Genomic DNA, 25,172 nt, shown 5'->3' with positions numbered 1-25,172 from the left:
AAATGGATAACATTCTTGAAAAACTGCTGCCATATAGTGATCCAGAAATGGGCCATCTCCTAAACATACGTCCCTGCTTTTTAATTGATGATAGAAGTAAATTAGAAAGTTGTTTATAATAGCATTCTCTCTGAATCGTGAAGTAATTGATCCAAATTGCATGCACAATGTGAAACTTTTTCTTGACTTTACTGTTCCTTTTAGTCCTCACATACTGGAACTACGCTGTAATGAAAATTGTAGGTCAGCTGAAATCCAAAGAATCTGCACCTGTTGTATGCGGTATGATTGTGAGGGGTAGAGCCTGTTGTAGTCTTGTTTGTGGGTATAGTCTTACAGCTGTAAGGATTGTGATATTGGACTAATGGGGGTGTTTAAAATTTGAAACTGCTGTTTTTGCATTTATAGGTTTTCTATAAACTTAGTACATAGTCCAGTATAGTAACTATAGTATACAGTGAAGGAGGGAGAGGAAGGTGGGGGGATAAAGAATACATTATTGGGAAAGGGATTGGGGAGGATATTGAAAAATGGGGTGGTATAATAAAAAAAATTGTTTGACCAACTGCCAGTACCCAAGATGGCAGCAAATAGAGGGGGGAGGGTTAGAGCTGTTAGGGGCTAAGGGGGGGATCCAACAATTTTTTTTTTTTTTTTTTCTCTTGCAAGGTGTATCCAGTCCACGGATTCATCCTTGTGGGATATTCTCATTCCCTACAGGAAGTGGCAAAGAGAGCACACAGCAGAGCTGTCCATATAGCTCCCCCTCTAGCTCCACCCCCCAGTCATTCTCTTTGCCGGCTCTAAGCACTAGGGTCTCTCTATGGGAGGGTAAAGTGAATGTGGTGTTAGAATTGTAGTTTTTATTATCTTCAATCAAGTTTATTTTAAATGGTGCCGGTTTGTACTATTTACTCTCTAGCAGAAAAGTGATGAAGATTTCTGCTGAGAGGAAAATGATTTTAGCATGTTGTAACTAAAATCCACTGCTGTTCCCACACAGGACTGAGTACCAGAAAACTTCGGGGGGGGGGGGGGAACGGTTTGCAGGGTAATCTGCAATGAGGTATGTTCAGTCATGTATTTCTAGACAAGACTGAGATAATGCTAGAAGAGACTGACAATATCCCCATGAGGGGAGGGTAAACTATGTTCAGACTTAGTAAGGAATTGAATGCTTACATAACAGGGCTAATTATGCTTGTTGATGCTGATTCAGGGCAATAGATTGTTGGGGGGAACAAAGAGTTCCCTAGCAATGACGTAAGTAACCAAAATAATCAGGTGGGCGGAGGATCACTCCTGCCATCTCTTAGCAATTCACATCCCAGGAGTAGACAACTGGGAGGCGGATTTTCTAAGTCGTCAGACTTTTCACCCAGGGGAGTGGGAACTCCACCCCGGAGGTATTTGCCCAGCTGACTCAGCTTTGGGGCACTCCAGAGTTGGATCTGATGGCGTCCCGTCAGAACACCAAACTTCCTCTCTACGGGTCCAGGTCCCGGGATTCCAAGGCGGTATTGATAGATGCTCTAGCAGCGCCTTGGTCCTTCAATCTGGCTTATGTTTCCTCTCCTCCCGCGTCTGGTTGCCAGAATCAAGCAGGAGAAGGCTTTGGTGATTCTGATAGCACCTGCGTGGCCACGCAGGACTTGGTATGCAGACCTAGTGGACATGTCATCTGTTCCACCATGGACATTGCTAATAAGGCAGGATCTTCTGATACATTGTCCGTTCAAGCATCCAAATCTAGTTTCTCTACGTTTGAATGCTTAATTCTATCAAAGCGTGGGTTCTCTGAGTCAGTTATAGATACTCTGATTCAGGCTAGAAAGCCTGTCACCAGGAAAATCTACCATAAGATATGGCGGAAATATCTTTGTTGGTGTGAATCCAAGGGTTACTCCTGGAGTAAGATTAGGATTCCCAGGATATTGTCCTTTCTCCAAGAAGGATTGGAGAAAGGATTGTCAGCTAGTTCCTTAAAAGGACAAATATCTGCTTTGTCTATCCTATTACACAAGCGTCTGGCAGAGGTACCAGACGTTCAAGCGTTTACTCAGGCTTTAGTCAGAATCAAGCCTGTCTATAAACCCGTGGCTCCGCCATGGAGTTTAAATCTAGTTCTTCAAGGATTTCCGTTTGAACCTTTACATTCTATAGACATTAAGTTGTTATCTTATTATTATTATCGGTTATTTGTAGAGCGCCAACAGATTCCGCAGCGCTATAAACAAAGGGGGAGTACAACAAAACAATTATAGGGTAGAGGGCCCTGCCAAGAGTTGCACTGTTGTAGTCAGCTCTTAAGAAGGTGATCTACAACCAGCTGGACTTTTAGGCTTACATGCTAAGAGGGTTCAGGGGATTGCAGTGGGGGAGAGGAACTGGTATTAGGAAAGGTTAGCGTAGGTTGTATGCGTCCCTGAACAGTAGAGTCTTTAGGGAGCACTTGAAGCTTTTAAAACTAGAAGAGTCTTGTGGAGCGAGGCAGAGTTCCACAAGATGGGAGCCAGTCTGGAGAAGTCCTGTAAACGGGAGTGTGATGAGGTGACAAGAGAGGTGGAGAGTAGGAGGTCATGAGCAGAGCGAAGGGGACGGGAGGGAGAGTATCTGGAGACAAGGTCTGAGATGTAGGGGGGAGCAGTGCAGTTGAGGGCTTTTTATGTAAGAGTGAGAGTTTTGTGTTTGATCCTAGAGGCAAGAGGAAGCCAGTGAAGGGTTTTGCAGAGAGGCACAGCAGATGAAGAGCGACGTGTAAGGAAGATGAGTCTGGCAGAGGCATTCATTATGGATTGCAAAGGAGCTAGGCGGCAGGTGGGGAGACCAGAGAGGACCGAGTTGCAGTAATCAAGGCGGGAGAGAATGAGACAGTGGATTAAAATCTTAGTTGTGTCTTGTGTAAGGAAGTGTCTAATTTTAGAGATGTTTTTAAGGTGGAAGCGGCAGGCTGTAGCCAAGGACTAAATGAGGAGTGAAGGAAAGATCTGAGTCAAATGTGACCCCGAGACATCGGGCATGCAGGGTAGGGGTAATGACGGAGTTGTCGACAGTTATAGAGATATTGGGGGTGGAGATTTTGGAAGAAGGGGGGAAAATGAGGAGCTCAGTTTTGGAGAGATTTAGCTTGAGGTAGTGAGAGGACATCCAGGAAGAGATGTGAGAAAGACAGTTAGTGACACGGGTTAGCAAGGAAGGAGATAGTTCTGGTGCAGAGAAGTAGATTTGGGTGTCATTGGCATACAAATGATATTGGAAACCGTGGGACTTAATTAGGGAACCTAGTGATGACGTATAGATTGAGAAGAGAAGGGGACCGAGGACAGAGCCTTGCGGTACTCCGACAGAAAGTGGTGACGGGGCAGAGGAGGCCCCAGAGAAGGCTACACTGAAGGTACGGTTTGACAGGTAGGAAGAGAGCCACGCAAGGGCTGTGTCACAGATGCCGAAGGATTGGAGGGTTTGGAGCAAAAGAGGGTGGTCGACAGTGTCAAAGGCTGCAACCAGATCAAGGAGGATAAGCAGAGAGAAGTGGCCTTTTGATTTAGCTGTAAGTAGGTCGTTGGTGACCATAACAATAGCTGTCTCTGTGGAGTCATAGGGACGAAATCCAGATTGCAGCGGGTCAAGAAGGGAGTTTAACGTAAGGAAATGGGATAGGCGTGCATATACTAGTTTATCTTGGAACGTTTTGTTTTTGATAGCTATCTCTTCTGCTCGAAGAGTTTCAGAATTATCTGCCTTACAGTGTGATTCACCTTACCTGGTGTTCCACGCAGATAAGGTAGTTTTGCGTACCAAGCCTGGTTTTCTTCCTAAAGTTGTTTCCAACAAGAATATTAACCAGGAAATAGTTGTTCCTTCTCTGTGTCCTCATCCATCTTCGAAGAAGGAGTGTCTATTACACAATCTTGATGTAGTTCATGCTTTAAAGTTCTATTTACAAGCAACTAAGGATTTCAGACAAACATCTTCCTTGTTTGTTATCTATTCTGGTAAGAGGAGAGGTCAGAAAGCGACTGTTACCTCTCTTTCCTTTTGGCTGAAAAGCATCATCCGTTTGGCCTATGAGACTTCTGGCCAGCAGCCTCCTGAAAGAATTACTGCTCATTCTACCAGAGCAGTGGCTTCCACATGGGCTTTCAAGAATGAGGCTTCTGTTGAATAGATTTGTAAGGCAGCGACTTGGTCTTCACTGCATACTTTTGCCAAATTTTACAAATTTGATACTTTTGCTTCTGCGGAGGCTACTTTTGGGGGAGAGGTTTTGAAAGCAGTGGTGCCTTCAGTTCAAGTTACCTGTCTTGTTCCCTCCCTTCATCCGTGTCCTAAAGCTTTGGTATTGGTATCCCACAAGTAAGGATGAATTTGTGGACTGGATACACCTTGCAAGAGAAAACAGAATTTATGCTTACCTGAGAAATTACTTTCTCTTGCGGTGTATCCAGTCCACGGCCCGCCCTGGCATTTAAGTCAGGTAAAAAAATGTATTGTTTAAACTACAGTCACCACTGCACCCTATGGTTTCTCCTTTTTCTTCCTAACCTTTGGTCGAATGACTGGGGGGTGGAGCTAGAGGGGGAGCTATATGGACAGCTCTGCTGTGTGCTCTCTTTGCCACTTCCTGTAGGGAATGAGAATATCCCACAAGTAAAGGATGAATCCGTGGACTGGATACACCGCAAGAGTAATTTATCAGGTAAGCAAATTCTTTTTCTTTTTTTTTTTTTTTTTTTTTTTTTTTTTTTTTAGTACTGGCCCATCTGGCGGTGACATTTGTGGGGAGAGAAGGGTCAGGGGGTGGGATGTGTCAGGTGGAAGGCTGATCTCTACACTAAAGCTAAAATTAACCCTACACGCTACCTAATTAACCCCTTCACTGCTGGACATAATACAAGTGGGGTGCAGCATTTAGCGGCCTTCTACTTACCAAAAGGAAACGCCAAAGCCTGAACAAACATTCTGATCTCAGAGAAGCATTTACAACCCTTTGTGCTATTGCACAAGCGGTTTATAAATATTTTTAGTGAGAAACCTAAATTTTGTGAAAAGTTAACCATTTTTTTTTTTTATTTGATTGCATTTGGCGGTGAAATGGTCGCATGAAATATACAAAATGGGCCTAGATCAGTACTTTGGGTTGTGTACTAAAAAGATATATACATGTGAAGGGTTATTCAGGGATTCTTGACAGATTAGTGTTACAATGTAACTATCACTAATTTTGAAAAAAAAAATGTTTTGGAAATGGCAAAGTGCTACTTGTACTTATTGCCCTATAACTTGCAAAAAACGTGTAAACATTAGGTATTTCTTAACTCAGGACAAAATTTAGAAACTATTTAGCATGGGTGTTTTTTGGTGGTTGGAGATGTGTAAGATTTTAGGGGTCAAAGTTAGAAAATGTTGTTTTTCCAATTGTTTAATCATATTTTATATATAATTTTTTTTTTATAGTAAATTATAAGATATGATAAAAATAATAGTATCTTTAGAAAGTCTATTTAATGGTGACAAAAACAGTATATAATGTGTCGGTACAGTAAATGAGCAAGAGGAAAATTACAGCTAAACACAAACACTGCAGAAATTTAAAAATAGCCCTGGTCCCAAACGGTAAAATTGAAAAGTGCGGTGACCACTAAGGGGTTAAATACACATCACTGTTAATGGCAAGCTACTCTTCATAGTGTTTAAGATCAAGGAAACTGATTTGTCATGCTTTTATTTTGCTAATATTAGAGTAATACGTCATTTTCCGATTTGCTGCATCACCATTTATAGTCCTTATTTCTCCACTGTTGTGGTATCCTTTAACTAAATCTCAGGTCAGACTTGAAAATATTAAAGGGACAGTCTACACCAGAATTTTTGTTTAGAAAGATAGATAATCCCTTTATTACCCATTCCCTAGTTTTGCACAACCAACATATATAGATTATTTATTTTAACTCTATTACCTTGAATCTAATCCCCTGCAAACTGCCCCCTTATTTCAGTTCTTTTGACAGACATCAATTTTAGCCAATCAGAGCTGGCTCACCTGAGCGCCACGTGCGTGAGCAGTGTTATCTATATGACACACATGAACCAACACCCTCTAGTGGTGGAAAAACTGTCAATGTCCTGAGGCGGCCTTCAAGGTCTTAGAAATTAGCATATGAACCTCCTAGGTTTAGCTTTCAACTAAGAATACCAAGAGAACAAAGCAAAATTTGGTGATAAAAGCAAATTTGAAAATTGTTTAAAATTACATTCTCTATCTGAATCATGAAATTTTATTTTGGACTAGATTGTCCCTTTTAAATCAATGTAAGCTGTGGAATAAAAAAAATCCACAACAATCCTTGTTAACCTCCATTATTGTGTTAATTTTATTTTAGTCTTTCAATCTTAGATTTATCTATTTTGCACAGAAGTTTGAATCTTATGCTCATTATCCTCCTGCATATTTGAATATACAGATTCTTTTCAAATTTGATTTTCTTCAGGCAGAGACTGTTCCCTGCAGTTGGCCCTCTTGTGATTATGGTTGTCTAGTTGGTTATAACCAAGTTCCTAGTATTTAAATTAAGCATATAGGTGCTGTGTGGAACTAGTCTTTTATAATCTAGCTCTATGGTATGTAGAAAAAATAGTTTTAGAAAGTAGCCATAATGGAGGAAAAATCTGTCTCCATCATTTATTCTAACATATGTAAAATTGGTCAGTTTTCTGATACGTCTAAGAGAAAATGTTAAATTGAAAGATGCCTAGACTTAAATCTGTTAACATTTCTTCAATACAGAACACTAATTATCTTCTACCCTACCTTAGCACCAGGTGGAACTTTGGCCGATGACGTGATACCTTCAGAAGTCTGTGTTTTTAAAGCACAGGAAGATCTAGAGACCATGCAGGCATTTGCTCAGGTATGCAAATCAAGTGTCAACACTAAATATCACAAATACGGAAAATAAAACTAGTGGGATAATATTAAAAAAAAAATATATATATATATATATATATGTGTGAAAATGTATCTGTTATTTCTCTTGTTAAGTGTATCCAGTCCACGGATCATCCATTACTTATGGGATATTCTCCTTCCCAACAGGAAGTTGCAAGAGGATCACCCACAGCAGAGCTGCTATATAGCTCCTCCCCTAACTGTCATATCCAGTCATTCTCTTGCAAGCCTCAACCAAGATGGAGGTCGTAAGAGGAGTGTGGTGTTTTATACTTAGTTTATTCTTCAATCAAAAGTTTGTTATTTTTAAATGGTGCCGGAGTGTACTGTTTATCTCAGGCAGTATTTAGAAGAAGAATCTGCCTGCGTTTTCTATGATCTTAGCAGAAGTAACTAAGATCCATGGCTGTTCTCTCACATTCTGAGGAGTGAGGTAACTTCAGAGAGGGAATGGCGTGCAGGTTTTCCTGCAATAAGGTATGTGCAGTTAATATTTTTCTAGGGATGGAATTTGCTAGAAAACGCTGCTGATACCGAACTAATGTAAGTAAAGCCTTAAATGCAGTGATAGCTACTGGTATCAGGCTTAATAGAGATGCATACTCTTATAAAAATGTAATATAAAACGTTTGCTGGCATGTTTAATCGTTTTTATATGTATTTGGTGATAAAACTTATTGGGGCCTAGTTTTTTTCCACATGGCTGGCTTGAATTTGGCCTAGAAACAGTTTCCTTAGGCTTTCCACTGTTGTAATATGAGTGGGAGGGGCCTATTTTGTCGGTTTTTTGCACTGCAAAAATTACAGACACAGACATCCAGCTTCTTCCTGCATGATCCAGGACATCTCTGGAGGGCTCAAAAGGCTTCAAAGTCGTTTGTGAGGGAGGTAAAAAGCCACAGTAGAGCTGTGGCAGTTGTTGTGACTGGGGGGAAAAAAAAAGTTTTTGTCTTATTTTTTTTGGGTATTAATGGGTTAATCATCCATTTGCAAGTGGGTGCAATGCTCTGCTAACTTGTTACATACACTGTAAAAATTTCGTTAGTGTAACTGCCTTTTTTCACTTATTTCAAATTTTGACAAAATTTGTGTTTCTTAAAGGTGCAGTAACGTTTTTTTATATTGCTTGTAAACTTGTTTAAAGTGTTTTCCAAGCTTGCTAGTCTCATTGCTAGTCTGTTTAAACATGTCTGACACAGAGGAAACTACTTGTTCATTATGTTTGAAAGCCATGGTGGAGCCCCATAGGAGAATGTGTACTAAATGTATTGATTTCACCTTAAACAGTAAAGATCAGTCTTTAACTATAAAAGTAATATCACCAGAATATTCTGACGAGGGGGAAGTTATGCCGACTAACTCTCCCCACGTGTCAGACTCTTCGCCTCCCGCTCAGGGGATGCACGCTAATATGGCGCCAATTACATCAGGGACGCCCATAGCGATTACCTTGCAGGACATGGCTGCAATCATGAATAATACCCTGTCAGAGGTATTATCCAGGTTGCCTGAATTAAGAGGCAAGCGCGATTGCTCTGGGGTTAGGAGAAATACAGAGCACGCAGATGCTGTAAGGGCCATGTCTGATACTGCGTCACAATATGCAGATCATGAGGACGGAGAGCTTCAGTCTGTGGGTGACATCTCTGATTCGGGGAATCCTGATTCAGAGATTTCTAATTTTAAATTTAAGCTTGAGAACCTCCGTGTGTTGCTTGGGGAGGTATTAGCTGCTCTGAATAACTGTAACACAGTTGCAGTACCAGAGAAATTGTGTAGGCTGGATAAATACTATGCGGTACCGGTGTGTACTGATGTTTTTCCTATACCTAAAAGGCTTACAGAAATTATTAGCAAGGAGTGGGATAGACCGGGTGTCCCTTTTTCCCCACCTCCTATATTTAGAAAAATGTTTCCAATAGACGCCACTACACGGGACTTGTGGCAGACGGTCCCTAAGGTGGAGGGAGCAGTTTCTACTTTAGCAAAGCGTACTACTATCCCGGTTGAGGACAGTTGTGCTTTTTCAGATCCAATGGATAAAAAATTGGAGGGTTACCTTAAGAAAATGTTTATTCAACAAGGTTTTATTTTACAGCCCCTTGCATGCATTGCGCCTGTCATGGCCGCCGCAGCATTCTGGTTTGAGGCCCTGGAAGAGGCCATCCATACAGCTCCATTGACTGAAATTATTGACAAGCTTAGAACACTTAAGCTAGCTAACTCATTTGTTTCTGATGCCATTGTTCATTTGACTAAACTAACGGCTAAGAATTCCGCATTCGCCATCCAAGCGCATAGGGCGCTATGGCTTAAATCCTGGTCAGCTGACGTTACTTCGAAGTCTAAATTACTCAACATTCCTTTCAAGGGGCAGACCTTATTCGGGCCTGGTTTGAAGGAAATTATTGCTGACATTACTGGAGGTAAGGGCCACACCCTTCCTCAGGACAGGGCCAAAGCAAAGGCCAAACAGTCTAATTTTCTTGCCTTTCGAAATTTCAAGGCAGGTGCAGCATCAACTTCCTCCGCTTCAAAACAAGAGGGAACTTTTGCTCAATCTAAGCAGGCCTGGAAACCTAACCAGTCCTGGAACAAAGGCAAGCAGGCCAGAAAGCCTGCTGCTGCCTCTAAGACAGCATGAAGGAACGGCCCCCTATCCGGCGACGGATCTAGTAGGGGGCAGACTTTCTCTCTTTGAACCAGGCGTGGGCAAGAGATGTTCAGGATCCCTGGGCGTTGGAGATCATATCTCAGGGATATCTTCTGGACTTCAAAGCTTCCCCTCCACAAGGGAGATTTCATCTTTCAAGGCTATCTGCAAATCAGATAAAGGAGGAGGCATTGCTACGCTGTGTGCAAGACCTCCTAGTTATGGGAGTGATCCATCCAGTTCCGCGGACGGAACAAGGACAGGGTTTTTATTCAAATCTGTTTGTGGTTCCCAAAAAAGAGGGAACCTTCAGACCAATTTTGGATCTAAAGATCTTAAACAAATTCCTCAGAGTTCCATCTTTCAAAATGGAAACTATTCGGACCATCCTACCCATGATCCAAGAAGGTTAGTACATGACCACAGTGGACTTAAAGGATGCCTACCTTCACATACGATTCACAAAGATCATCATCGGTTTCTAAGGTTTGCCTTTCTAGACAGGCATTACCAATTTGTAGCTCTTCCCTTCGGGTTGGCTACAGCCCCGAGAATCTTTACAAAGGTTCTGGGCTCACTTCTGGCAGTTCTAAGACCGCGAGGCATAGCGGTGGCTCCGTGTCTAGACGACATTCTGATACAGGCGTCAAGCTTTCAAGTTGCCAAGTCTCATACAGAGATAGTTCTGGCATTTCTGAGGTCGCACGGGTGGAAAGTGAACGAGGAAAAGAGTTCTCTATCCCCACTCACAAGAGTCTCCTTCTTAGGGACTCTTATAGATTCTGTAGAAATGAAAATTTACCTGACGGAGTCCAGGTTATCAAAACTTCTAAATGCTTGCCGTGTTCTTCACTCCATTCCGCGCCCTTTGGTAGCTCAGTGTATGGAGGTAATCGGCTTAATGGTAGCGGCAATGGACATAGTGCCATTTGCGCGCCTTCATCTCAGACCGCTGCAATTATGCATGCTGAGTCAGTGGAATGGGGATTACACAGATTTGTCCCCTCTGCTAAATCTGGATCAAGAGACCAGAGATTCTCTTCTCTGGTGATTGTCTCGGGTACACCTGTCCAAGGGTATGACCTTTCGCAGGCCAGATTGGACAATTGTAACAACAGATGCCAGCCTTCTAGGTTGGGGTGCAGTCTGGAATTCCCTGAAGGCACAGGGATCGTGGACTCAGGAGGAGAAACTCCTTCCAATAAATATTCTGGAGTTAAGAGCGATATTCAATGCTCTTCTGGCTTGGCCTCGGTTAGCAACACTGAGGTTCATCAGATTTCAGTCGGACAACATCACGACTGTGGCTTACATCAACCATCAAGGGGGAACCAGGAGTTCCCTAGCGATGTTAGAAGTCTCAAATATAATTCGCTGGGCAGAGTACCACTCTTGCCACCTGTCAGCAATCCATATCCCAGGCGTGGAGAACTGGGAGGCGGATTTTCTAAGTCATCAGACTTTCCATCCGGGGGAGTGGGAACTCCATCCGGAGGTGTTTGCTCAGTTGATTCATCGTTGGGGCAAACCAGAGTTGGATCTCATGACGTCTCGCCAGAATGCCAAGCTTCCTTGTTACGGATCCAGGTCCAGGGACCCAGAAGCGACGCTGATAGATGCTCTAGCAGCGACTTGGTTCTTCAACCTGGCTTATGTGTTTCCACCGTTTCCTCTGCTCCCTCGACTGATTGCCAAAATCAAACAGGAGAGAGCATCGGTGATTCTGATAGCACCTGCTTGGCCACGCAGGACTTGGTATGCAGACCTAGTGGACATGTCATCCTTTCCACCATGGACTCTGCCTCTAAGACAGGACCTTCTGATACAAGGTCCTTTCAATCATCCAAATCTAATTTCTCTGAGACTGACTGCATGGAAGAGTTGAACTCTTGATTCTAGTCAAAGCGTGGCTTCTCAGAGTCAGTCATTGATACTTTAATACAGGCACGAAAGCCTGTTACCAGGAAAATCTACCACAAGATATGGAGTAAATATCTTTATTGGTGTGAATCCAAGAATTACTTATGGAGTAAGGTTAGGATTCCTAGAATATTGTCTTTTCTCCAAGAGGGCTTGGACAAAGGATTATCAGCTAGTTCCTTAAAGGGACAGATTTCTGCTCTGTCTATTCTTTTGCACAAGCGTCTGGCAGAGGTTCCAGACGTCCAGGCATTTTGCCAGGCTTTGGTTAGAATTAAGCCTGTGTTTAAACCTGTTGCTCCCCTGTGGAGCTTAAACTTGGTTCTTAAAGTTCTTCAAGGAGTTCCGTTGGAACCCCTTCATTCCACTGATATTAAACTTTTATCTTGGAAAGTTCTGTTTTTGATGGCTATTTCCTCGGCTCGGAGAGTCTCTGAGCTATCTGCCTTACAATGTGATTCTCCTTATCTGATTTTTCATGCAGATAAGGTAGTCCTGCGTACCAAACCTGGGTTTTTACCTAAGGTGTTTTCTAACAAGAATATCAATCAAGAGATTGTTGTTCCTTCATTGTGTCTTAATCCTTCTTCAAAGAAGGAACGTCTTTTACATAATCTGGACTTAGTCCGTGCCTTGAAGTTTTACTTACAAGCTACTAAAGATTTTCGTCAAACATCTGCCCTGTTTGTCGTTTACTCTGGACAGAGGAGAGGTCAAAAAGCTTCGGCAACCTCTCTTTCCTTTTGGCTTTGGAGCATAATACGCCTAGCCTATGAGACTGCTGGACAGCAGCCCCCTGAAAGGATTACAGCTCATTCTACTAGAGCTGTGGCTTCCACCTGGGCCTTTAAAAATTAGGCCTCTGTTGAACAGATTTGCAAGGCCGCGACTTGGTCTTCGCTTCACACTTTTTCCAAATTTTACAAATTTGATACTTTTGCTTCTTCGGAGGCTGTTTTTGGGGGAGAGGTTCTTCAGGCAGGGTTTCCTTCCGCTTAATCCTGCCTTGTCCCCCCCATCATCCGTGTACTTTAGCTTTGGTATTGGTATCCCATAAGTAATGGATGATCCGTGGACTGGATACACTTAACAAGAGAAAACGTAATTTATGCTTACCTGATAAATGTATTTCTCTTGTGGTGTATCCAGTCCACGGCCCGCCCTGTCCTTTTAAGGCAGGTCTAAATTTTAATTAAACTACAGTCACCACTGCACCCTATGGTTTCTCCTTTCTCTGTTTGTTTTCGGTCGAATGACTGGATATGACAGACAGGGGAGGAGCTATATAGCAGCTCTGCTTTGGGTGATCCTCTTGCAACTTCCTGTTGGGAAGGAGAATATCCCACAAGTAATGGATGATCCGTGGACTGGATACACTACAAGAGAGATACATTTATCAGGTAAGCATAAATTACGTTTTTCTATCAAGGTGTCCAATTGTGACACAAGTCGGTATCCTCAAAGAAAGCAGAATAGTATACTCACACTAAAGAGTCACAATAGTATAGATCTCAATTCATATAATTTCACTGGATTGCAGGAACTCTCATTATAAAAAATGTACGCCCTACTACAGATAGGCATACACTTTACCGAAACATCACGCATATCTATGAATTTACCTCTTTACTACTGTTAAAAACTCTATTGCTTGTGCCTGGATAAAAGATTCTCCCCCAAGCTGGGCTAGAGTTTGCAATACCATGGCATACATTTATACAATGGAGAAGGATATTTATTATTTTAGATTATTTAGACCTTTTTGCACTTATTTGGGTGGAGTCCCAACCCCGTGACCCCTGACTGAGCTAGAACTTGTAGAGGGTGAGTAATATACTTGAGTTGGGAGTTCCATACACGCCTTTGTAATTAACACTACCATTCCCCTAACCCTTTCTTTCCCCTCCCCCCTTTTTTTTATTCCCCCTGAAACAAAAAACTAGGAATATTGGGTATTATAATATCCCTTTATGCTTTGATACTATTCTCCCTTATGCTTTCACTGAAAAGGAGTCTTTTTTTTTTTTTTTTTTTTTTTTTATTACCCGATACAGCATGATGTTCAGACTGTACATTGACACGTTAAACTCTTGGGTCTTTACACATTTTCTATAACCTGTTGATTTCTCAATTTTCTCTTGAATTGTCAAAGCTTTTGAAAACGTAATTATTTTTTTTTAACACGTTAATCGCTTAAATGGACATGAAACCCAAAAATGATTTCAGGATTCAGATAGAGAATACAAGAGATATTGGGATAGGTAGTGTGCACATCATATCTGGAGCACTATATGACAGGATATAGCGCTGCCATCTAGTGCTCTTGCTAATGTATAAATGTTGCAAAACTGCTGCCATATAGTGCTGAAGTCACATGCACACTCCTGAACTTACCTTCCTGCTTTTCAACAAATGATAACAAGAAAAGACATTTTGACAGTAGTACATTGGAAAAAAAAATTGTTTTTTTAAACCTGCATGTTTTGTCTGAATCATGAAAACGTTTTTTATGCCAGAGTTAAAAGGTAAAAACAATCACACTGCATCATAACCTTGCTGGTTGCAAGTATTTTAGCATGAAACTCATTCCTTAATGGATCAATCACGCCTTGCAAAATAAAGTTCCAAGTGTTGCAGACGGTCTCCAGTCAAGCCCCTACCTGTTATGTGCCTCTAACAATCCCTAATGTATATTTCTCCACAACAGGAAGTGTAATACTGTACAAGTTACTGGGTAAGGAGCTCTAATGTCAGGGCTCAAATAAGATCACTTCACTGGGTATCAGGAACTTTTACAAAATGCTCCTTTTAACAATGTTTTTTCCCATTGGCATAGTTGGACACCTTAAAGGAAAATATGGACTATTTCTCCAACATTGGTGTGTCCGGTCCACGGCGTCGTCCATTACTTGTGGGAATATTCTCTTCCCTAACAGGAAATGGCAAAGAGCACAGCAAAAGCTGCCCATATAGCCCCTCCTCAGGCTCCACCCCCTAGTCATTCTCTTTGCCGCTCTGAACAAGTAGCATCTCCACGGAGATGGTGAAGAGTATGTGGTGTTTAGTTGTAGTTTTTTATTCTGCTATCAAGAGTTTATTTTAAAATAGTGCCGGTTTGTACTATTTACTCTAAAACAGAAAGGGATGAAGAATTCTGTTTAAAGAGTATGATTTTAGCAGCAGTAACTAAAATCAATTGCTGTTCCCACGCAGGACTGTTGAGCCCAGAGAACTTCATTTGGGGGGAACAGTTAGCAGACTTTTCTGTTCAAGGTATGACTGACAGTCTTCTAGCATTACACAGTCTTGTTAGAAAATGGACTATTTTCCCTCTTGGGGATCAGTAAGCCATTTTCTTAGACTCTTAACAGAATGAAGGCTTATTATGGGCTATACACTGGTTGACACTCTTGTAGGCTAAATCAATTGCTTTATTTAAGTTTTTTTATGAAATCTTAGGTGATTTATAAAACTTTTATTGTGGGGGGAACGTTATTAGGCGCCAGGCAGTTGTTTAGACACCTTTCCAGTCAGGAAGGGCCTTTCACTATAGTAGGCAGAGCCTCATTTTCGCGCCATAATTAGTTTCTTTTGGATGCAGTGCATGCAGCTGCATGTGAGAGGGTCTGGTGTACATTGAAAACGTTCCTGGAAGGCTTAATTTGGTATCGTATAACTCCTAGGGACAGGTGAAGTCGCAGCAAACGCTGTGGCTGGGACTGTAGTGGGGTTAAAAAATTGTTATTTGATTAAATGGCTCCGGTTTCCTCATTTAAGGGGTTAAAAGCTTGAAAATTGGGGTGCAATACTTTTAAGGCATTAAGACACTGGTGAAAATTTTGTAAAGATTGGATATTTCCTTCATAGTTTTTCACACATTCAGAAATAAAGTGTGCTCTGTTTAACATTTTAAAACAAAACAGTTACTGTCTCTTTAAACGTTTTTTTTGCATTATTAGCCTGTTTAAGCCTGTCTAACATGTCTGTACCTTCAGATAGAACATGTTCTGTATGTATGGAGGCCAAGGTGGTCCCCCCTTCAAATGTATGTGATAATTGTGCCATGGCGTCCAGACAAAGTAAGGACAGTACTGTCACATTTAATAAGGTTGCCCAAGATGATTCCTCAAATGAAGGTAGTGGGGATAGTTCATCATCCTCTCCTGTGTCAACACCAGTTATGCCCGCGCAGGCGACCCCTAGTACATCTAGCGCGCCAATGCTTGTTACTATGCAACAATTAACGGCAGTAATGGATAATTCCATAGCTAATATTTTATCCAAAATGCCAGCATTTCAGAGAAAGCGTGATTGCTCCGTTTTAAATACAGTGGAGCAAGAAGGCGCTGGCGATAGTTTATCTGTCATACCCTCACACCAGTCAGAAGTGGCAGTGAGGGAGGGTTTGTCGGAGGGAGAACTTTCAGATTCAGGAAGAATTTCTCAACAGGCAGAATCTGATGTTGTGACGTTCAAATTTAAGTTAGAGCATCTCCGCGCATTACTTGAGGTGCTATCTACTCTGGATGATTGTGACTCTTTGGTCATTCCAGAAAAATTGTGCAAGATGGACAAATTCTTAGAGGTCCCGGTGCACCCTGATGCCTTTCCGATCCCTAAAAGGGTGGCGGACATAGTGAATAAGGAGTGGGAGAGACCAGGCATACCCTTTGTCCCACCTCCTATATTTATTTAAGAAATTGTTCCCCATGGTCGACCTAAGGAAGGACACATGGCAAACAGTCCATAAGGTTGAGGGGGCAGTTTCTACCCTAGCCAAACGCACGACTATTCCCATTGAGGACAATTGTGCTTTCAAAGATCCTATGGATAAAAAATTGGAGGGTTTGCTTAAAAAGATTTTTGTTCAGCAAGCTTACCACCTCCAACCAATCTCGTGCATTCCTGTCACTACGGCGATGTGTTTCTGGTTCGATGAACTAGAAAAGTCGCTTAATATGGAGACTCCATATGAGGAAGTCATGGACAGAATTCACGCACTTAAGTTGGCTAATTCCTTTATTTTAGATGCCGCTTTGCAATTAGCGAGATTGGCGGCGAAAAATTCAGGGTTTGCAATTGTGGCGCGCAGAGCGCTCTGGCTAAAGTCTTGGTCGGCGGATGTATCTTCCAAGACAAAATTGCTTAATATCCCTTTCAAAGGTAAGACCCTTTTTGGGCCAGAATTGAAAGAAATTATTTCAGACATCACTGGGGGAAGGGCCATGCCCTCCCTCAGGATAGGCCTTTCAAGGCTAAGAATAAGTCCAATTTTCGTTCCTTTCGCAATTTCAGGAACGGACCGGCTTCTAACTCTGCAGCCTCTAGACAAGAGGGTAACACTTCCCAGGCTAAACCAGCTTGGAAACCAATGCAAGGCTGGAACAAGGGTAAACGGGCCAAGAAGCCTGCTGCTGCTACCAAGACAGCATGAAGGGGTAGCCCCCGATCCGGGACCGGATCTAGTAGGGGGCAGACTCTCTCTTTGCTCAGGCTTGGTCAAGAGATGTTCCGGATCCCTGGGCACTAGAAATAGTCTCTCAGGGTTATCTTCTGGAATTCAAGGAACTTCCCCCAAGGGGAAGGTTCCACATGTCTCGCTTATCTTCAGACCAAATAAAGGAGTTCCATCGTTCAAAATGGAAACCATTCGAACAATTTTACCTACAATCCAGGAGGGTCAATATATGACTACCATGGATTTAAAGGATGCGTACCTACATATTCCTATCCACAAAGATCATCATCAGTTCCTAAGGTTCGCTTTTCTGGACAGACATTAGTTTGTGGCCCTTCCATTCGGGTTAGCCACTGCTCCCAGAATTTTCACAAAGGTGCTAGGGTCCCTTCTGGTGGTTCTAAGACCAAGGGGCATTGCAGTGGCACCTTATCTAGACGACATTATAATTCAAGCGTCGTCTCTTTCCAAGGCAAAGGCTCATACAGACATTGTTCTAGCCTTTCTCAGATCTCACGGGTGGAAGATGAACGTAGAAAAGAGTTCCCTGTCTCCGTCAACAAGAGTTCCCTTTTTGGGAACAATAATAGATTCTTTAGAAATGAAGATCTTCCTGACAGAAGTCAGAAAAACAAAGCTTCTAAACGCTTGTCAAGTTCTTCACTCTATTCTGCAGCCTTCCATAGCTCAGTGCATGGAAGTAGTAGGATTGATGGTTGCAGCAATGGACATAATTCCTTTTGCTCGAATTCATCTAAGACCATTACAACTGTGCATGCTCAATCAGTGGAATGGGGACTATGCAGACTTGTCTCCACAAATTCAAGTAGACCAGATGACCAGAGACTCACTCCGTTGGTGGTTGACCCAGGATCACCTGTCTCAGGGAATGAGTTTTCGCAGACCAGAGTGGGTCATTGTCACGACAGACGCCAGTCTATTAGGCTGGGGCGCGGTCTGGGATTCCCTGAAAGCTCAGGGTCCATGGTCTCGGGAAGAGTCTCTTCTCCCGATAAACATCCTGGAACTGAGAGCGATATTCAATGCTCTCCGGGCTTGGCCTCAACTAGCGAAGGCCGGATTCATAAGATTCCAGTCAGACATGACTGTAGCTTACATCAACCATCAGGGAGGAACAAAGAGTTCCTTGGCGATGAGAGAGGTATCCAAGATCATCAAATGGGCGGAGGATCACTCCTGCCATCTATCTGCAATTCACATCCCAGGAGTAGACAACTGGGAGGCGGATTATCGGAGTCGTCAGACTTTCCATCCGGGGGAGTGGGAACTCCATCCGGAGGTATTTGCCCAGTTGACTCAATTATGGGGCATTCCAGACATGGATCTGATGGCGTCTCGTCAGAACTTCAAGGTTCCTTGCTACGGGTCCAGATCCAGGGATCCCAAGGCGACTCTAGTGGATGCATTAGTGGCGCCTTGGTCGTTCAACCTAGCTTATGTGTTTCCACCGTTCCCTCTCCATCCCAGGCTTGTAGCCAGGATCAAACAGGAGAAGGCCTCAGTGATTCTGATAGCTCCTGCGTGGCCACGCAGGACCTGGTATGCAGACCTGGTGAATATGTCATCGGCTCCACCATGGAAGCTACCTTTGAGACAGGATCTTCTAGTACAAGGTCCATTCGAACATCCAAATCTAGTCTCTCTGCAGCTGACTTCTTGGAAATTGAACGCTTGATTTTATCCAAGCGTGGGTTTTCAAATTCAGTGATAGATACTCTGGTTCAAGCCAGAAAACCTGTGACTAGAAAGATTTGCCATAAAATATGGAAAAAATATATCTGTTGGTGTGAATTCAAGGGATTCTCCTGGAGTAAGATTAAAATTTCTAAGTTTCTCTCCTTTCTCCAAGAAGGTTTGGATAAAGGGTGGTCAGCGAGTTCTCTAAAAAGACAGATTTCTGCTTTATCTGTCTTGTTACACAAACGACTGGCAGCTGTGCCAGATGTACAAGATTTTGTACAGCCTTTGGTCAGAATCAAGCCTGTTTACAGACCCATGACTCCTCCTTGGAGTCTAAATTTAGTTCTTTCAGTTCTTCAAGGGGTTCCGTTTGAACCTTTACATTCCATAGATATCAAGTTACTGTTAGTTCTGTTTTTGGTTGCTATTTCTTCTGCTAGAAGAGTTTCTGAATTATCTGCTTTGCAGTGTGATCCACCCTATCTGGTGTTCTTTTCAGATAAGGTCGTTTTGCGTACTAAGCCTGGTTTTCTTCCAAAAGTTGTTTCCAGCAAGAATATTAACCAGGAAATAGTTGTTCCTTCTCTGTGTCCGAATCCAGTTTCAAAGAAGGAACGTACACAATTTAGATGTAGTTCGTGCTTTAAAGTTCTATTTAGAAGCAACAAAGGATTTTAGACAAACCTCATCTTTGTTTGTCGTTTACTCTGGTAAGAGGAGAGGACAAAAAGCTACTGCTACCTCTCTTTCTTTCTGGCTGAAAAGCATTATCCGATTGGCTTATGAGACTGCCGGACGGCAGCCTCCTGAACGAATCACAGCTCACTCTACTAGGGCTGTGGCTTCCACATGGGCCTTCAAGAACGAGGCTTCTGTTGATCAGATATGTAAGGCAGCGACTTGGTCTTCTCTGCACACTTTTGCCAAATTCTACAAATTTGATACTTATGCTTCTTCGGAGGCTATTTTTGGGAGAGAGGTTTTGCAAGCCGTGGTGCCTTCCGTTTAGGTAACCTGATTTGCTCCCTCCCTTCATCCGTGTCCTAAAGCTTTGGTATTGGTTCCCACAAGTAATGGATGACGCCGTGGACCGGACACACCAATGTTGGAGAAAACAGAATTTATGCTTACCTGATAAATTACTTTCTCCAGCGGTGTGTCCGGTCCACGGCCCGCCCTGGTTTTTTTAATCAGGTTTGAAAAATTTATTTCTCTATACACTACAGTCACCATGGCACCCTATAGTTTCTCCTTTTTTTCTCCTAACCGTCGGTCGAATGACTGGGGGGCGGAGCCTGAGGAGGGGCTATATGGGCAGCTTTTGCTGTTCTCTTTGCCATTTCCTGTTAGGGAAGAGAATATTCCCACAAGTAATGGATGACGCCATGGACCGCACACACCGCTGGAGAAAGTAATTTATCAGGTAAGCATAAATTCTGTTTTTTGTGGTCAATTTTTTCCACAATTTTTCAAAATTTTATTTGCTAAAGTATTAAAATAAGTACATGTGCCAAATTTTAGAAAATGTTCTAGAATATGTCTTATAATTTCTGTTTGTTTTTGTTTTAACATAGGTTTTTAACAAGCTAATTCGACGTTACAAATACCTGGAGAAGGGCTTTGAAGAAGAGGTCAAGAAGGTAATGACGCATCACTAATTTATTTCTTCTAACATTTTATTTAGAGTAAGTGAAAAGTAGTACAATGCTTTCAATTTTGTCTTCCAGCTGTTGCTTTTTCTGAAAGGGTTTTCAGAATCAGAGAGAAATAAGCTGGCCATGCTTACAGGCATTCTTCTGGCCAATGGGAATCTCTCTGCATCAATTCTCAACAGTCTTTACAATGAGAACTTGGTCAAAGAGGGTGAGTGTAACTGATGCATTAGTGCTTACATTAGGTCAGGGGTCAACAAATCGGTTTAATATTTAGGAGCCAGACAAGCCCTGCATTAGGTGATCCTAACATTAATGAAGCACCATTTACATTTGGTTGTTCCCTCTTAAAATTTTAAAGAGATATTGAACAGTACATAATGGAGGGAGTCGCACATTGAAGAGAGCTTGGAACAAACTGCTAAAAATCAATTTGTTTCTTTAATGACTCAGTCAATCCCCTCTTACCTTAGGGAGGATGCCACTGTACTATAATGCATAGTAGTTTGTTTTTGTACTTCTGCAACACCGTGACATAGGTGAGTGCAGTCACTTACTTTTCTGTCCCTGATTGCATACCACAAAGGAGAGTGAATACTGAAAGGAACCTAGTACTCAGTCCTGCTATGTATTTAAGAGCAGCAGTTAAGCACATTAAATATTTCACCCTGACAGTTTAATGTCTGGCTTTTTTTTTTTTTTTTTTTAAACCTAGCTTTCTCTTGTAAAGGTGTATCCAGTCCACGGGTTCATCCATTACTTGTGGGATATTCTCCTTCCCAACAGGAAGTTGCAAGAGGACACCCACAGCAGATCTGTCTATATAACTCCTTCCCTAACTGCCACCCCCAGTCATTCTCTTGCAACTCTCGACAAAGGAAGTATAAAGAGATATGTGGTGACTTAGTGTAGTTTTTACCTTCAATCAAGAGTTTATTTTTAAACGGTACCGGCATTGTACTGTTTTACTCTCAGGCAGAAATTGGAAGAAGAATCTGCCTGGAGGTTGATGATCTTAGCGGTTTGTAACTAAGGTCCATTGCTGTTCTCACACATAACTGAAGAGTATGGAAAGAAAACTTCAGTTGGGGGGACGGTTTGCAGATCACCTGCTTTGAGCTATGTTCAGTATATTTTTTTCTAGAGAGATAAGGTCTAGAAAATGCTGACAATGCCTGGTATATTTGAGGTAAGCCTGATACAGTGATTTTTTTTTTTTTTTAAATATTTTTATTGAGGGAAAAATGTCGGCAAACAAGTCAAACAATTGAACAATATACAGTCACCTGCAAAGAGAAACAATAACAAGGTATCTTATATAGTATACATTATAGGCTGCAAAAACCAAGGTTAATAATATCAATTGTACTATTGAAAGACAAAGTAGGTAGATGCCAATGATAATCGAAACCTTCTCTGCAAACATATGAGGCCTCTCTTGGGCCTCAAACCATGAAAAGAAAAAATAACATTTGTAGAAGGCTACTTAAAATAGGAGAGATCACTTATGGATCCCTTAACATTCACCTCAGATTTTACATTTTCATGATGTTATAGCTGGTAACTAATAATATAGTAAAACAATTTTTTAAGGGGTATGAATAGGATGAACTTTAAATTGAGTAGGTTTAAGACTGGGAGAGTTGTTAGATTTAAAACTTTTAACTCGATTTGTAAGTGAAGCTGATCATTTTGATTATGCTAAAAAAAAAAGAGGGATAAAGTCAACACTGTGGGAAAATGAAAAGCTGCAAGCATAAAAGTAGTGATGGTTGCGGTACTATGTCTAATGGGATTTATGATAAAGTAGATTATTGTTATTAAGTATATGGAAATGCTATGTATAAAAATATGTGGTAGAACTGGTAACACCAACATAGTAAAATAATTAAGTGGGAATAAACAGAATACGACATAGGCAAGATAAGTCGTGTAGTTAGATCTCCTAAATTAGGAGGTACATTATTATGGGGTGGGGGGGGGGGGAGGTGGGCAGTTAGGTATGGGAGATATGATAGAAGGAACTCTACGCTATTGAAATAATTGGTTAGGGCAAATAACAATAAGGAAGTATGTCTCCGGTTATAATAAGGGCCTAGAAACACCTACTCTGGGCTGGGGCGAACCAAACTTCAAGGATATGTACCAGAGCAAGGTAAAGGAGACTGTCCGCAATAAAGGGATATAGCAAGCCCCTAGCGGGACAAGCTAAGCTTGATTATATAGATGGATGACTTCCATTTCTGTCAGGACATCCGGTATGGGAAGGGTAGATGAGTCAGTCATATGTAGTAGCTCTGTTTATATGACAATTACCAAAAGTTAATGGCAACATGTAGTTAGAACTAAAATACATCTATATAGCCACACACTCATAAGAAGCATGCGCCCACTGCTTCGGCCGCTAGCAGGGGAGCTTCCAAATCAAAGGCTGCACCATATTACTAGGAGTGTGTCTGTTACAATAGAGATTTCCCTAGAATTGGAGGGTACATGTAGGGGCTAAGGTCCAGCCTTAGCCAAACAGGCATGGGAATGAAATAAAGATATCACCATGTAATAGTGCTATTTATCCCTCAGAGTGTGTGACTAACATGAGAGGAGTTTGAGAGTGCAGAATGACAAACATACATACACCTACAGTGATCATACCAAATGTAATAGGAGCTTGCAATCATTGACTATATATAAATATACAATAGGACCGGACTTATCCTAACAAATAAATCTGCACTAAAGGGAACAACTTCTACATGTTTAAAAAGTTATATCTAACATGAAAAGCAGTTAAACAAAGAAGCTGGAACCTCTATGAATTAAAGAAGCAGTAGACAGTTGGTTATCTCGGTAGAATATGTGGCATCCTAGGTCATTAATATTTTAAGCAGAAATCTCACAGCTAGCTAATTACACCTGTGGGAGCATAATCATGGGGAGCAACATACAGCTTGATATAAAAACTAGAGCGTTGTATAAGCGACAATTAGAAATACACATGAGGACATCTCTCCTTGTAAATAATGCAAAACCAGCATAGTAATTGTATACAGAGGTTACTTAAACTAAAACGCAATGAGGAAACTGCTCATAAGGTGCATAAATAGACAGAGAATGTGTGGTTGGACATATTAATCTACAGTCATCTACATGGAGAAAAGTGACAATGTAATTAACAGTGACACACTCACGTAACTGAGTAAAATAGGCTCAACTAACAAACAGGCAAACATATATTAAACTGAGGTGAACCAGTATTTCTCCTGTTAAGTGTGGTCAGTCCACGGGTCATCATTACTTCTGGGATATTAACTCCTCCCCAACAGGAAGTGCAAGAGGATTCACCCAGCAGAGCTGCTATATAGCTCCTCCCCTCTACGTCACCCCCAGTCATTCTCTTGCACCCAACGAATAGATAGGATGTGTGAGAGGACTGTGGTGATTATACTTAGTTTCATACCTTCAATCAAAAGTTTGTTATTTTATAATAGCACCGGAGTGTTATTCCTTCTCTGGTAGAATTTGAAGAAGAATCTACCTGAGTTTTTTCTATGATTTTAGCCGGCGTAGTTAAGATCATATTGCTGTTTCTCGGCCATCTGAGGAGAGGTAAACTTCAGATCAGGGGACAGCGGGCAGATTAATCTGCAAAGAGGTATGTAGCAGCTTATTATTTTCTGACAATGGAATTGATGAGAAAATTCTGCCATACCGATATAATGTAAACTCAGCCTTAAATGCAGTAGCAGCAACTGGTATCAGGCTGTCATGTATGTATATTTTACACTTCAGTATTCTGGGGAATGGCACTTCACTGGAATTATACTGTATACATAAGACTTTAGCCTAATTTGCAGGGACTAGCAACAGGCTTTTTAATAACACTTAATTTATTTAATGTTAAACGTTTTTTGCTGGCATGTAAAATCGTTTAATTTTCTGAGGTACTGGGTGAAAAATGTTTTGGGCACTATTTTTTTCCACTTGGCAGTCGTTTTATTTAATTTATGACAGTTTACTGATCTCTCTCACTGTTGTGTGTGAGGGGGAGGGGCCTTTTTTGGCGCTTTTGCTACGCATCAAAAAATTCAGTCAGAAGTTTGTCTTCCCTGCATGATCCGGTTCATCTCTACAGAACTCGGGGGTCTTCAAAACTTGTTTTTGAGGGAGGTAATCACTCACAGCAGAGCTGTGAGATTGTAGTTGACTGTGATAAAAAACGTTTATTTCTGTATTTTTTTTCTGCTATCAGTTAGTTATCCTTTGCTAATGGGAGCAATCCTTTGCTAAAATTGTGTTTTTTACAAAGATTTGATGCTATAACTTTTATTAATTTTCAACTGTTATAACTTTTTCTGTGCTTCTTATAGGCACAGTACGTTTTCATATTATAGTAAATTACTTGAAAAGTATTTCCAAGTTGCTAGTTTACTTGCTAGTGTGTTAAACATGTCTGATTCAGAGGAAGATATCTGTGCTATATGTGCTAAAGCCAAAGTGGAGCCCAATAGAAATTTATGTACTAACTGCATTGATGCTACTTTAAATAAAAGTCAATCTGTACAAATTGAACATATTTCACCAAACAACGAGGGGAGAGTTATGCCGACTAACTCGCCTCACGTGTCAGTACCTGCATCTCCCGCTCGGGAGGTGCGTGATATTGTAGTGCCGAGTACATCTGGGCGGCCATTACAAATCACATTACAGGATATGGCTACTGTTATGACTGAAGTTTTGGCTAAATTACCAGAACTAAGAGGTAAGCGTGATCACTCTGGGGTGAGAACAGAGTGCGCTGATAATATTAGGGCCATGTCAGACACTGCGTCACAATTTGCA

At 41.6% G+C, this 25,172-nt stretch overlaps 1 protein-coding gene across 1 annotated transcript in view; it reads left to right on the top strand.

Moving 5' to 3' along the window:
- The window catches only part of BZW1 (basic leucine zipper and W2 domains 1), an 88,950-nt gene that overhangs the window by 24,638 nt on the left and 39,140 nt on the right, over positions 1–25,172 (top strand). The window contains exons 4-6 of the mRNA XM_053698716.1: positions 6,817–6,911; positions 20,256–20,321; positions 20,409–20,544. Of these exons, the coding sequence (XP_053554691.1) occupies positions 6,817–6,911; positions 20,256–20,321; positions 20,409–20,544 (297 nt within the window). The remainder of the gene's footprint in view (positions 1–6,816; positions 6,912–20,255; positions 20,322–20,408; positions 20,545–25,172) is intronic.

The sequence above is a fragment of the Bombina bombina genome, chromosome 1, assembly GCF_027579735.1.
Source record: "Bombina bombina isolate aBomBom1 chromosome 1, aBomBom1.pri, whole genome shotgun sequence".
NCBI lineage: Eukaryota > Metazoa > Chordata > Amphibia > Anura > Bombinatoridae > Bombina > Bombina bombina.
Note: the sequence above shows the minus strand (reverse complement) of the source record. Positions and strands in the feature narration are given on the sequence as shown.